Source organism: Myzus persicae, unplaced genomic scaffold (assembly GCF_001856785.1).
Source record: "Myzus persicae strain clone G006 unplaced genomic scaffold, MPER_G0061.0, whole genome shotgun sequence".
NCBI classification, from domain to species: Eukaryota; Metazoa; Arthropoda; class Insecta; order Hemiptera; family Aphididae; genus Myzus; species Myzus persicae.
In genome coordinates this window covers 29,351-43,850 of record NW_019104123.1, presented here as the reverse complement: position 1 = coordinate 43,850, position 14,500 = coordinate 29,351, and the positions used below count along the sequence as shown (strand labels likewise).

The following is a 14,500-nucleotide window of genomic DNA, read 5'->3' as shown; positions in this document are numbered from 1 at the left end:
TCCAATCAAAGAATAGGTGCCATTTCACCTATTCTGTGGTTCAATTGTTCAAACTTCAGATCACAGGTAAACAAAAATCTGATCAGCTGATCGAGTGTCATTTCCGATATGAGTGTTTAGTACCATGATTAGATAACTATCATTATTTTTCTATGTTATTATATATAGTTGGTACGAGCGGTGGCGAGCACGGAATAAAAGTACGAGGTCAATGGTTATATTGTTATAACGTGATTAAATTGTGATAAGGATACCGGGTTTTTAGTCTTTAAAAAGAATTATTAGTCTCGATTTCTCGACTCTTGAGTCTACACACTACAGTATGTCAGTGTTCCACATTGGCACAAACGTCTAGTTCTCGTACAGTTTATGAGTCCAGACGTTTGGTACTTTAGACTTATTACTTATTTACAAATTACAACTAATCTCACATTCATAAATCATTGTTCATTTATTTGATTTCTTTCAACATATTGAGCCATTCTGTTTAAACCTTAATAATATTTTCTTCAAAAATGATTAGAATTATTAAAGTAACTAATCGTATCTGGGGAAATGTAAATCACGCTCAAAGGTTATCGGCGAGTGTCTTGCGTTTTTCTACTTCTACCGTTAAAGGTTTTTATGCTTTATACTTCTCAGTAAATTGTTTTAAGAATGAATTTTTACCTAAAACTTTATTTCTAGATCGTTATTATACCGACAAACATGAATGGATTGATGTGAAGGATAATATTGGTACCATAGGAATTTCAGATTATGCTCAAGTAACTATTTAAAAGATTATATGCTTATAAATGTTTAAGATATCTATCTAAAACCTTCAAATACATTGTATAATAATTAGTTAATATTCTATTAAATTTATTGAAAATGAAAAAAATAGCTTGGCTGAAAATATTTTTAAAATAGATTTTTAACTTCCAAGCTTAGAAATAATTGTAATTATCATTTATCTTCCTACCTCGTGATTTTTTTCTTAAAAATAATTGAACAAATTATTTAAATGTCAGAGTAATTTTTGTATTAGTGTTAGGTAATTCATTGATTTTGCTCAGTTGTCAAAATACTTAAAAAAGTTTTATTTTAATATTTTGTGCTGTATAGTAATCCATTGTGTAGTGTAACAAAAATTTAAATTATAGAAGTGTTAAAAGTGCAAAACCTCACCTAAAGAGGTTATCAACAACTAGATTAATTTTATCAATTAAAAATTAAAATGTATTTTTCATTTGAATTTATCTCTAAAAATTGCTATGTTTACTAGTATTATAATTAAATTAATTAGTATACTTACTTCATAATGAATACAGAATGATTATTAATACATAATACAAAAATCATACATTCTTTCAGTCAATATGTAGTAGGTGTGTTCATATTCCTAAATTGCTAAGTGCGTTAATACATAATACAAAAATTCTAAGAAGTACATTACAACTGTATGTATTTCCTATCTATGTACATAATAAAATAGCGCTATATTACTTTTTAAACTCAGAAATAACTTAACTCGTTCTAATGAGAGAGCACACCGATTCTGCTCATCCCACACAACACCCTGTTATAGAGGAATTAATCTTAATGGCTGGGTGTAATGTTTTGATATGTAGAAAAACCAATGTTTATTGGGCCTCTACATTTTCTTCACTGGACAGATGGTAGTTACAATGATGTTACTTTTAATACTTTTATATCTCTAAGACTAAGGACTTAGGATGACAAAATGTTGAATAAGTAATTTATGAAAGTTCACATTTAACTTAATTTTATTTAATAATGAATCTTCAAAATTATTGTCACTTATTCCCGATTATTTTTTGGTGCAAATATCTCCAATTATACTAAAAAGGTAATTTACTGAAGCTCTTAGAAGGACTTATGCATTCATTTTTAGAAACATTAGTTCTATCATTAGTAAACCATTTAATATTTTTTGATTGCCTCAATAAAGGGTATTATATAAAAATGCTAAATTTCAGCTGATTCACATATTACCTAGATACTAATTTTGAATTCAATTGGTTCAATTAAAAAAAATTTTTTTTACAGAATTGATAAAAATGTAACTTGTTTTTTAATAAAGTTACTTATAAAATGATTAACTTAGTTATTTTTGATTTAAGAAAAGAATAGAAATGTTGTCTTAATTAATTTAGAATATTTTTAATACATAGTATACTAATCAATAATCATTTTTATACTATTTTAGGATGCTTTAGGTGATGTAGTTTATGCTGAGCTGCCGTCTGTTGGAACGGAAATAATAATAAAAGGTATATAGATACTACGTATTATATTAATTGCTATATTGCAATTAGCCGAGAGTAACAAGTAACCTGTTTGCTATTTGAAAATTTGAAAACACCCTTATTTAAACATTTTCCATACAAATAGTTGAGAGTAAGATTGTTTTTAAAATTTTCATAAAAATCTATGACTAGTAAAATATATTTTTTTGAAACTTTCTATCTAAAGAAGTGCTAAAGAAGAACCAAATTTTAGTTAAGTTTAATATCTCAATTATTATTAATGTATATAATTATACATATTCAAATGTATGCAACTACTTAAAGACAATTCTATTGATATTTTTGATGTTTGTTTCTCTACATAGTTTACATGCAATTTGTACTTAACTTATTAAACTGCTATAGATGAATGTGGTGCATTAGAGAGTGTAAAAGCTGCAAGTGAACTATACAGTCCTGCATCCGGCAAAGTAGTTGAAATAAATTCTCAGGTGGAAACAAGACCAGCATTGATAAATCAATCTTGTTATGAAAATGGTATAATATATTCAATTTTTTTATTCAATTTTGTAATTTCAATAATTTATTTTGTAGGATGGCTTTTCAAATTAGAACTATCATCTCCGGAAGAAATATCGAATTTAATGAATGAAGAACAATATGCTGAATTCATTAAACATGATCACAGTTAATTCTAAAGTAAGTAACTGATGATCTGTTAGACAAAATTAACTAAGTATAGAATATTAATAATTGTTTTAAATTGATTAATACTTTATGTCTTTACAAGTACCCCAAGTATGTATTATGACTTCTGTATTTTTGTTATTTTTTTTTTTGTTATTGATTTACCTAAGTTGTATGCATTTATCTAAAATATGAACCTATTTTTTTAAACTTTTACTCAATAAAAAAATGTATGAATCAAAAATTTGTATAAATATTGTTTGTTACTAAATTGTTATGGGTGTGCAGATATTGGTAGAGTAGTCATACATAACACATCAATGCACGCGCATACACACATACATACACACTTTTTTTTTATATTTATATATATATTCTTTCACCCCTAAGTTTTAAAAACCAATTTATAGTCTAATTTTGAATATAATATGATTATTGATTTTCATGATAATATTGAATATTGAGGGGAGGAAGTTCACAGAGTAGTCAAGTGCCTACACTGACTACCCTGTGTGCATTATGCACTCTTATGGTTAAGACCTTAACTATTTAGATACTATTATGTTTTGAATATTTTAAAATAATCACTTACAAGTCACAACTAATCTCTGTATACAGTGTACTCTCGATTATCTGTTGTCTTCCGCGAAATAATCTACATACCTATTATTCAAAATAAAAATATATAAATTATATACATATATTTACATTATAAATCATTATCGGTTTAATCTGGTAATTTTTGATGGCCGATTACTTGATAAGTAAAATACATTACGCTTGTTTAATATTTACGGAAGAAAAAAAAATTTCTAATTCCAATTTATTTTTTATTATTTTTTTTAATTTTGCGGATTATCCGTGGAATTTGTTTATCCATGGATGTTCTGCCACTCTATTCCGTGGATAATTGAAAGTACACTGAATATGATTTTGACAACTTCTTATAAATTGTAATTACAATGTATGCTTCATCGAGCTTTTTCAACTTTAACTGTGCCTAAGTATCCTGCGCAATTTGTAAGTATTTTTAAGCTAGAATACATTTGTTGAAAAACCTGGATAAAGTTTGGCCTACTTCTTAGGGTTAGGTTAAGGGAGGGATGACTTACAAATTTTTAATTCTTGCTTACAAATACTTACAAATTGTACAGAACATTTCGGCTCTTTCAAAAACTTTGAAATGATAAAACGGCCAAGTTTAACAGAAATTAATCATGATTTAAGCTTTTGTGGATAATTGTAAATGGCTGTACTTACAAATTCCCAATTTGTGCTTACATAAACCTACAAACATAATTATTTACATTAAGCGGCCCAACTTCATGGACCTCTTAAATAGTATATCAGGAACATAGAAACTTCATGACCTATTATGAGATAGAATTCAATGATAATTGATAAATCATAGTTTACTAAAAACAATTCTGAGTGAAGACATATTTATTTCTAAGGAATTAAATCTATACATATTATTAGTGTTTTCTTAATTCTGAACAAATTTTTTCCAAAAATACTGTATATAACTATTCAATACTGACAATCGACATACCCTTAAATGGTATTAATAGATATATTTTAATTGCTGAACAATTTATGAGGAACCTGTTTCTAGTGTTGTACTAAGATGTTGTTGGGCCCTATTACTTGAAATTGGGAGAGAAAAATATTTCATAACTTTTGGTTGGTGTGTTATGTGTAAGCGCTGTAGGTATATAGTCAAGGGGTGCAAGTTGACATTTTTTTTTAACTCATCAAGTTAAGTATATGCAGACACATTTAAGTTAAGTTGAAAGTTGAAAGTTACTTTTCTTATTTATGTAACTCGTTAAAAGTTAATTTGAAAGAAAAGTAACTTAACTTAGTTATAAATAAGTAACTTTTTTTCATGTAAAATTAATTATTATACCTTTTCATTAAAGCTTAACAAATAACATAATATAGGAGATCTTACAATATTTTCAAAGTATATATAATTGTATTCATTACATATTTCAATAAATTCAAAAATTCAATAAAACAATTAAATTATATTAATGAACTTTCGTTACTCACTAGTTATTTACTCGTAAATAATTTCATAAATTGGATAGGTAGATAGTTGTACTTATTCGTTATTAGTTTATGACATTGTTTTAATACCTATTTAAATCTCAATACAGAAATAATGCAAAACAATTGCGACTGTTTACAATTTAGGACTTATTTAGAAATTTAGAATACAGAATAAAATAAGTACCTAATAACATAAATAGTATTTGATTTTTCTGGCAATTGTTTTTTTTTTATAAATACAAAAATTAAAATATAGTTTTAAATCTATGGAATTGTAACTTAAATATAATTTAACGTGGTAAGTTAGAAGTTACTTATGAAAATACAAGTAACTCGTTAAGTAGGCAACTTGGTTAAGAGTAACTTAACTTAAACTTTTTAATTCGTTAATTGTATACAGTTATATTAAAGCATATTTTTGTAACATGATATTATATACACATGATCCAGCAATTCCCACCCTGGCCGTCTGAACAGAAAGGCCTCTTGTCATGGCTGGTAGAGCAGTCGCTAGGAAAGACGCAATCGAGCAGAACCTCTCTTCGTTGTACAGAAAATTCATGTAATAACTAATAGGTAAGTGATTAGCGGTATTTAATAAGCTATAGTAATTTGTAGTTTACGCAGTAAATAAACGTATCTTTTAACCATTTAAGAATGTTCTTTGCGTATTATTCTTTTAAACACTTCCTACTCTCTTAGACAAGGATAACAATACTACGGTGCACATCAGGTGGGTAAAATTATGACTTGCTACACCTGAAAAATATGACTTGGGCGCCACTGAAACATGTAATCTATATAAGTCTGTGAAGTACCAATTATTCCTATGACTATAATATCATACACGTCATGAGTTGACGTACTCCGCGTAATAGGTAATAATTAATAAATATGCTGATGTGCTCGTTAAATAACTTGTACTACAGTACTACCTACCCAACAAAATCATTCCGTGACATGCGTTTCACAACCATAAAATAATATTCTTGCACCTTCATATTATGTCTACGTACAATTAATAATTATTATACATAAATGAGTGATTAATATACATCTTAGTGTAGGTTCGAGTTTTCGTGCTCATCAATATGAATAGTGTATGAAAAATGTGTACGAATGTAATACGATAGACGTCTAAACGATTATATTTATATGTAACAGGGCAATAGGCAGTAGGTAAGTACTAAGTAATAACAAACTCGTTCTATCTGCATGGTCCATATAATGTGACTGGTAAAATAAAAAAATATACAACGAAACATAAAATACGTCCTACACAATACACTTTGGTGACGATTTAATATCACAAGAAAAACCTAAACCCGGTAGCAGATTGACTATTGAGGAAGCATTACAGTTTTCTTTCTTTGCGCAGTCTGTCGCAGACACTCGAATCTCGATGGTTTAATCATTATTCACGTACGGATTTCCGATAACTATTGGTGAGTGGTACACATAATATTATTAATATCATATTCCCATGTTGTTTATAAGCTTCATGTATATACGAGTATAGAATAGAGCACTAAAGCAGTTATTGTAAGTTTAGACGAATGAATGAAGTGGAAAGGGTTATTATATGAAGTTTGTGGTCCACCATAGGTGCTACTAACACTTACTTACTTCATTTATGTGAACTTGAAATGCTTATCAGTTATTATTGAGCGGTCACACACAATCCGTCTTATTTTCTGTTTTATTATTATTTACTTTTTACAGTTTTAGCTAACTCCTAAGTATTTATCACTGATGGACCGTTCAGTTGTGGACATGGTATGAAATAATTAAAAATTTAAAAACTGTTTTGATTTTTTGAACAAGTGCGACAACTTGCAAGAGTTGAATATTGCATGGTCGATGTATTGAGCATTCTTCAATTCCGTTTTACTTATACTAACTTAATTTTAGATAAAATGGATAGCTAAACAGATTTGCAATGTGCTTTAAAAAAATATATTTGAATCACTTGTTAGTTGTTAGGTATAGACTTTTAGTTATAACTTATAAGCGATAACTGATGAGTGAGCTCACCAACCAACCCAGGTTGAAAAATGACCATAATATTAGAATTGAATGTATATTAAATTTCGAAAAAAGTCAACATTTTTCGAAAGTATGAGTGTTAAATATTGAGAAAATCAGAGAGCTTATAATATAATAAATTAATTTATAATCTTAAAAAACTCCTGAAAAACATTGAATAGATTACTTAACGTACAGAACCATTAAATACAAGGGAAAATACCCCCAGTTTTTAAAATATTAGAGATTAGACCAATTATATTTTAATATAATACGTCATGTAACTTAATAGCATTGAAATATTACCGAATGCATAAGTAATGAAAAGTAATAATGTCATACTGAATACTGATGTCTGATATAGTGATATATTGGCATATTGCCCTTGAAGCAAAAATGTTTGATACGAGAACAAAAATAATCATAATACTATAATAGGTAGGTACTGTTTTTTGATTGTACCTATAGAAAAAATGTGCCAATAAAAATATAATATTATAATGTTCGATAGTAACTAATAATAATATAAGATTTAAACTGTGCAAATTAATAAATTTCCATATATTTGACTTGAATTGGTTATGACTTATAATGAAACACGTCTATACCTACGTTACAATATAATATAACATTATAGATTCTAATTTCTAATGATATACTTGTATAGACCTATCTTTGCACATTTTTGAGTAAATTCTTAGGTATACCTGAATAAATGCTATATATAACTTAAGAGTTACATAGTTTTTAAGATAATTCAAATTTAAGATGTTAAATTGTAATTTGTTTACAACAATAATAAGTACTATAGTAACTACTGTAGTTGTTCAACGGTAATTTCGAAAACGTTTAATCATTCAAAATGAAGCAATAAAATAACATCTATAAAAAGCGTCACAGCTGTAATGTACATATTGAATTTTGTGCATTAAATAAAAACGTCCTACCACCATCTGTACCATAGGCGTCTGTAGGGGGGTGCCAGGGGTCTATGGCTCTCGCTTTTTTATATTAACTGTTATATCAATTGTAAAAACCAAAAAAATAGTGTGTGTCGTTATCAGAGATTTTTGACTTTGAGACAACACATCACTCTTTTAAGATAGATATAATTTTGGACATTACACCAAGTACATCAACTGTAATTTATACCTTTTATGTATTTTTGTTGATTATACAAATAGGTAATGTATAAAAACCGGATTTTGCATAAAATGCATGTTGCTATTTTCAACGTCATATACATGCAGTCAATAATGAGTGTCCACAAATCATTACTTTATTGATAAAATATCAAAAATGTTTAGTGCATATTTTTGCATATTCTGACGTTAATGCATGTTTGATGTTCTGCATATTTTAACAAAAAACAGTACAAATATACATCTAACGATCTAAAAAGGTGTTAAATAAAAAAAAACATATTATGGGTACGTTTATTTAATATTAATATCAAATATTATACATCTCAAAGAATATTTTCGGACCCTAAAAATAGGTTAGGTTATTATTTTTCAAAATTAACATACTACATTAAATTTTTCGTACTTTTTTTCTATTTATATCAGTATATTGCCAGTGTATCTGCTATTTAATTTTAATAAAATATTATTATATAAAAATGTATCAATGATAACAAATTTAACTAAAATTTAACAAATTACATTATTGTATTACATATCTGTTTATTATTTGCTTATTTTATTTGTTTATCTTGCTTTTTGTTTATGAAAATTTTAATAAAACTATTGAATAATTATCACTGCAAAATTAAAATCAAAAACAATATGTAATAAAAATTGAAATTTTATTTTGCATCGTTTGCTTCTTTTTCTTGCATACTTTGACTTTTTTAGTACATGTTTGCATGCATATTTTGAGATTTAAAATGCATATAAATCCGGTCTTTAGTAATTTATATGACTAATGCAACAAAATAATTAAACAATTTGATAGGTGATTATAAGATTTTTATTGCATTTAGGCTTAATAACAACCTAAATGTAAGCTTTATTTAAAGAAAAACATTATTAGGTACCTACCTATACTAATAAAATGATCAATTTCAACAATAAGTCCATTCTTGTTAAGAATACTTTACAAATACCTGTATTCAGAATAAGTATTAAAATACTATTAATGTCATTTATATTTTATATACGTATTCGAATATTGTCTTGAAAAAGTATTTGAATATAAACACAAATACCTACATTTTATAAATATTAAAAATACTTTACAAGTACTTTTTTATAGCATAAAAATATTGTTCGTTTATCACAAATGTATACTTAAAATTATTAATAAATATATTCTTTAATTGGTTCAATAATTCCAGATGTCACATACCTATTTATATTGTCAAATTAAACCTCAGCAAGTATGAATGTTAGGTATTGCGTCATCTCTGTAGCTATTTAATTAAATTTTTAAATTTTTATAAACACCAATTTTAAAATTATAATACATTAAATAAAAATATTGTTTGTTGCAATACGACAGTAAATAGAAAAAAAAATTAAGTATTTTGGAATAAAATACAAAGAAAAAGTATTTTGAAAGTATTTAAAACACACTTGTTAAAAAGTAGTGAAAAGTATTTAAGCTATCAAAAGGTATTTGAATACAAGTATATTTGAATATTATTATTTACCAACAAGACGGAAAATAACTTAATTTATTTTATACTAACAATATACATATCTTAATATTAAAATGTGTATTGATACATATTCTATTTATAAGCGTTTAAGAAAGAAACATATTTTGTTTTTTAACTATAATAATATAGTCACATTGGTTTAGGTAAATTAATATTTTATCTATAAATCCACCTTTTTGTATCCTGTTTCTTCGTTTAAAAAACCTGATTGTTATCGACATTAATAATCAAGGTTACATTTTTCAAACTTAAATGTACTTGTTAATTGTTATTCAAAATTATGTTTATACAAATATTTAGGACGTATCAAATGTACAGATTACACATTACTACTATTGCCATGCTCCGTTTTTTAGCAAGTGAGTATTTTTATTTTGAATCCAATACCTATATAATTAATCTCAATATATTTATTTAAATTGTAAAATATAATACAATAATAATAATAATAATAATATAATATTACATTATATAATGGAATATGAAAATAATTACTTTTTGGTTTGAATAATTTACTAAGCCGACTTTTACCGTTAAATACTAATACATAATGTCTCGTATGCATATTGTTTTATAGTAAATAGTACCTAATGTGAAGGTAGCAAAATAACCTTCACGATAAACTTGACTGAACTCTCAAAATGTGTAGTTTCCTAACGTATGGCCGTATAGCCATAGGTAGATAAACTAAATATAATAATATATAATATAATATGTTCATTCAGATTTGGCACGAAAACACATCATTTTATTATTATGACGTATGGACTTATACACAATTATTTAGTTCGGAATGCCCATGGATGTCATTGAGGTAAAATAATTGTTTTATCTAGGTATTATTTCCGAGCTGCTTTCAAGGTACTCAACATTTATATGTCAAGTAACAATGACTATTTTATAGATTTTAATATATATTAACACACCAATAAATAATAATATACACTTTATTATACTTATAATATAACCATATAGGTATACTGACAGAAAATATAATATGCATATAGGTATTTTTCAAGTCATTTTTTTTCTAATTACAGAAACAAACAATTTTAGCCTAAATTTAGGCCTTTAGTTTAAGTTTAGTTAATTTTAAGCCTAGTTCTTACACTCCGCATTTGTTTTTTTTTTCATTGGGAAATATAATTAAATATATATATATTAATTATATTTATTAAATTCTGAGTGGAATAACAAATGTATTGACTATTGATTTTACAATAAAGTATTTGTTTTTTGTAAAATGTACACAAAAACACGTTAAACGGGTTGAAAAAATTCGTTGATTTTCAACTTCAATATCTTTAATGGTAGGATCTAGTAGGTACTTTTATAGGAGGTCAAAATTACTATTTCCTGTACTTTTTAAAATAATAGGGACCCCCCCCCCAAAAAAAAAAAAAAAAAACTATGAAAAAACAGGAATTTGTATTTAAAACTAGTTTTCAAAAATAAAAAACAGAAGATACTTGAAATTTTCACCAAATGTTTATTGTAAAATTTTCTTTAAGAGTTACAATTTTCAAAATATTTTGACTTTAGATTTTTATAGGCGTTTAAAATTTTCAATTTTTTTAAGATTACCATTATTATTCTGCTGGCACAGTAAAAAAAATCACTCAATATTTGGAAAATTTATAAATTGACTAATAAAAATTTGTTTATTTTATACTTATAAGTTATAATATACTAATTTTTGTTTATTTACAAATACTTATTAGTTGAATTTAACTTGTCATTGAACAATCAATAACTTGGAAACTACAAAACTGTCAGATTTCGAAAAAAGGTAGTCGTTATTTAAACTTTTGCGGATAATTAAACTGTTGAAATTATAAATTATAAATTTATGTTTACTTACACCGTACTTATATTTGTATACTTATAAATTGCTTACTTACTAATTGTCGGGAAAACGTATGCTTTACATTTTGATTTTGGGTGGCTTCACGGACCTGATTAATTATAGTTTAATTCAAATTTAATACATCCATTATAGCCATCCGTTGAGTGGCTTCCTTAGTTATTTCAGACAAAAGAGTGCACAAAATACTTTATGTGACTATTTATTAATTCAACAATAATGGCATTCAATAGAAGGAGTCACTTTAAGAATTCTCTAGTAGTTATAGTTTATTGCGAAAAACTACAAAATAAAGCGGCAATTCTGAAACTCAGTTTTTAAAAATTCGATTGTTATTATTTTATTGTATTTCGGGAAGTAATTATCCTAAAAAACCAAGCCAATGCTCACGTCATTGAGGCTTTCATCTTTAATAAAAAAAAATATATACCCTAAAAACTTTTACTCAAATCAGATATTCCTACATCAGTTATAAACTTTTACCTATAACTACTAATTAACAATTCTTTTAGTTTTCTTTATCTCTTTTCAAATTTGTTAAATTAAAACAAGGGTTAATGCAGTTAAAGGCACATTTTAAATTCTTTTTACAGAAATATAAAATAATAATGATCGATATAAAGCAGGGTAATAACAAAATATATCATATATTATATTATATTATATGGATATAGGGACGATTGGATTAGATATACCTATTCAGATCTATCTGTATATGTATAAAGTTCAAATGTTATCTGATTTGTTAACGTATTGAAATTAAACTGCATACTCCTACCTATATATATCAGTATATACCTATATATTACATAAACATTCAGTTTTCTGTTTTTTTTTATTATGTTCTGTGGGAAAAAATCATAATTATTGTATAATATTAGTTTAATGTAGATTTTAATATCATCGCGTATGCTTTGGTTTAACACAGTAACACACTAACACCGATCCTGATTAAGTGTATTTTAATATTTAATATATTTTAGTATTTTGTTGTTTAGTGACTCTGAGATAGCATAGTCTTAAAGCCCCAATGGACTCAAATAAGAACAAAAAAAAAAATTAAATTAAATAAATAGATAGCCCTATACTGTTATTATTTTAATTCATTAATTGTATAGTGCTTTTGTTTTGTAATTTAAGGAGATTAAATAGATATAATAAATACAAACTGTTTGAAATATGATAATATATATTCTTACATAGATTTACATTTTTATCTGCAATCATAGCTGGTAGTACTCCAACAACATTCATTTAAAAAATCAAAATATGTAGGTTGTTAGTTGATAATGATTAATGTTGATATATATTATTAATACCTGCTATTTAACAGTTATATTTTTTTACAAAAGAGAATAGTTGGTGTGATTCAAAATGAGTATTAGGTAGTTGGCATTATTATCGTTGACGTACAGAACATGACTTTATTTGATGTACCTATATGTATAATATGATATTTATAATAATTTAAAACTAAATAAATTTCAAATTTTACTCAGTTAAATAATATTTTTTTAGTTATAGTAAAAACAAACAATACAAAATTGAAATGCTATTTTTCTGTTGGTGAATATTGTATTATAAATATAATTAAAAATAAATAATCGCTAATTAGTTTTAATTACAATTTCGGTGCTCAAGCACGTATCCAGAAATTTTTTAAGTGCCTAGGTGTTTTAATTTTATATTTAACATGTGGGGTTAGGCTTTACACACTATCCATTGCAATCATTCATTTTCATATTAATAATATCAAATATGAAATAAAACCATATATGAGTATATGACGACATATTTTGTAGAAATCAGAAATACAGTCGAAGATTCGAGGTGTTTCAACTTTCAACATTCAAAATATCTCCCTGGCTACTGTATTATCATTATTAACTGCGGATTTAACGTTTAATTGTAGGTTTCGCTAAATAATATTCATTTGCGTATTATGATTTTGTGCATTATGGGTACTTATAAATTATAAGATTATTTTTTTATAATTACAATCTTTACAAGTTTATGTACAATAAGTTATTTTGGAGACAAAGAATTCACATTAGCGTAATGGTAGATGGGTAAGCACCCAACAGTCCCAACAGGTCAACCGGCCAAGACTAGACTAAGCCTCTAGGTCAGCATAAATTATGATGTTTAAGTGTATCATTTAATATGTTTATCATACAACAGGAAGTAATCGTGCTTCTCCGTATATAGGTATAGATATCATATAATATGTAGAATATTTTTTTTAAGCTGCGTGTACAACCGGTAGAATTCAATTTAAAAATCTTGTAATTTCATATAAATCCAACACCTAAAGGTAGGTACTAAATATCAACATAAAATGAGTATAGGACAAGACGAGTTTCAATAATGTTGTTTTCGGCTTAATTTCCCGGAAATCCAATCTATCGATGTTTCAATGCTTGTTGGTCTTGTTTAAAGTGACGTAATGCGTATAACTGTATGCGTGCCTAAATATTAAAATCAGAGCGACAACGTTTAAACAATCGCAATTCACATTATAGGTATACATTTCAATGAAAAAAAAATAAACAATTATATAATAATAATATAGGTAAATATCGTTAAATCATTGCTGAGAACGATGCCAATTCATTACGATATTCATGAGCGTATATTATTGGCAATGTTGGTTCACTGTTTGCGTAGAGGTGGTAGTGGCGGGCGGCATTGGCGCGCGGGTGAAATATTGACATGTTTTCCGCGCCGTGTACGCGCTGCAGCCTACAGCAGTGAGCACTCAGTGGCGTGGCGCCTGTCCGCGGAGTAACGCCTTTTGCCCGGTCGTCCGTTTCGTAGTTCTAGTTTTCGTAATTTATATCGATCGTTGTTGTGGTGTTTTTTCCCCTATCGTCTTCACCCGCAGTTCTAATCGCTGTTGTGTTCGTTATTATTTCGTCTGCAGTTTGTTCCTCCAACCGAAACTAATTGTTTGTA

The 14,500-nt window shown here is 26.7% G+C and overlaps 1 protein-coding gene across 2 annotated transcripts; it reads left to right on the top strand.

Annotated features, from left to right (window-relative positions):
* The first annotated feature begins 227 nt into the window (after positions 1-227).
* Positions 228-5,649, top strand: LOC111038982 (glycine cleavage system H protein). Of its 2 annotated transcripts, XM_022322263.1 has the most exons (6): positions 228-618; positions 688-767; positions 2,213-2,276; positions 2,658-2,789; positions 2,847-2,951; positions 5,445-5,649. In XM_022322263.1, the coding sequence occupies exons 1-5, from the start codon at positions 516-518 to the stop codon at positions 2,942-2,944; spliced, it is 477 nt and encodes a 158-aa protein (XP_022177955.1). In that variant the 5' UTR covers positions 228-515; the 3' UTR covers positions 2,945-2,951; positions 5,445-5,649. The 2 variants fall into 2 exon arrangements, with proteins under 2 accessions (XP_022177955.1, XP_022177953.1); XM_022322261.1 differs by lacking the exon at positions 5,445-5,649 and having other exon boundaries at positions 231-618; positions 2,847-3,173.
* Positions 5,650-14,500: the final 8,851 nt, after the last annotated feature.

What these genes read in the sequence shown, in the direction of transcription:
- LOC111038982 (XM_022322263.1), top strand. Translation starts at nt 516, where the DNA reads ATGATTAGAATTATTAAAGTAACTAATCGTATCTGGGGAAATGTAAAT. An exon ending in GAATTTCAGATTATGCTCAA is followed by an intron (nt 768 to 2,212) that starts GTAACTATTTAA and finishes ATACTATTTTAG; the next exon opens with GATGCTTTAGGTGATGTAGT. An exon ending in TCAATCTTGTTATGAAAATG is followed by an intron (nt 2,790 to 2,846) that starts GTATAATATATT and finishes TTTATTTTGTAG; the next exon opens with GATGGCTTTTCAAATTAGAA.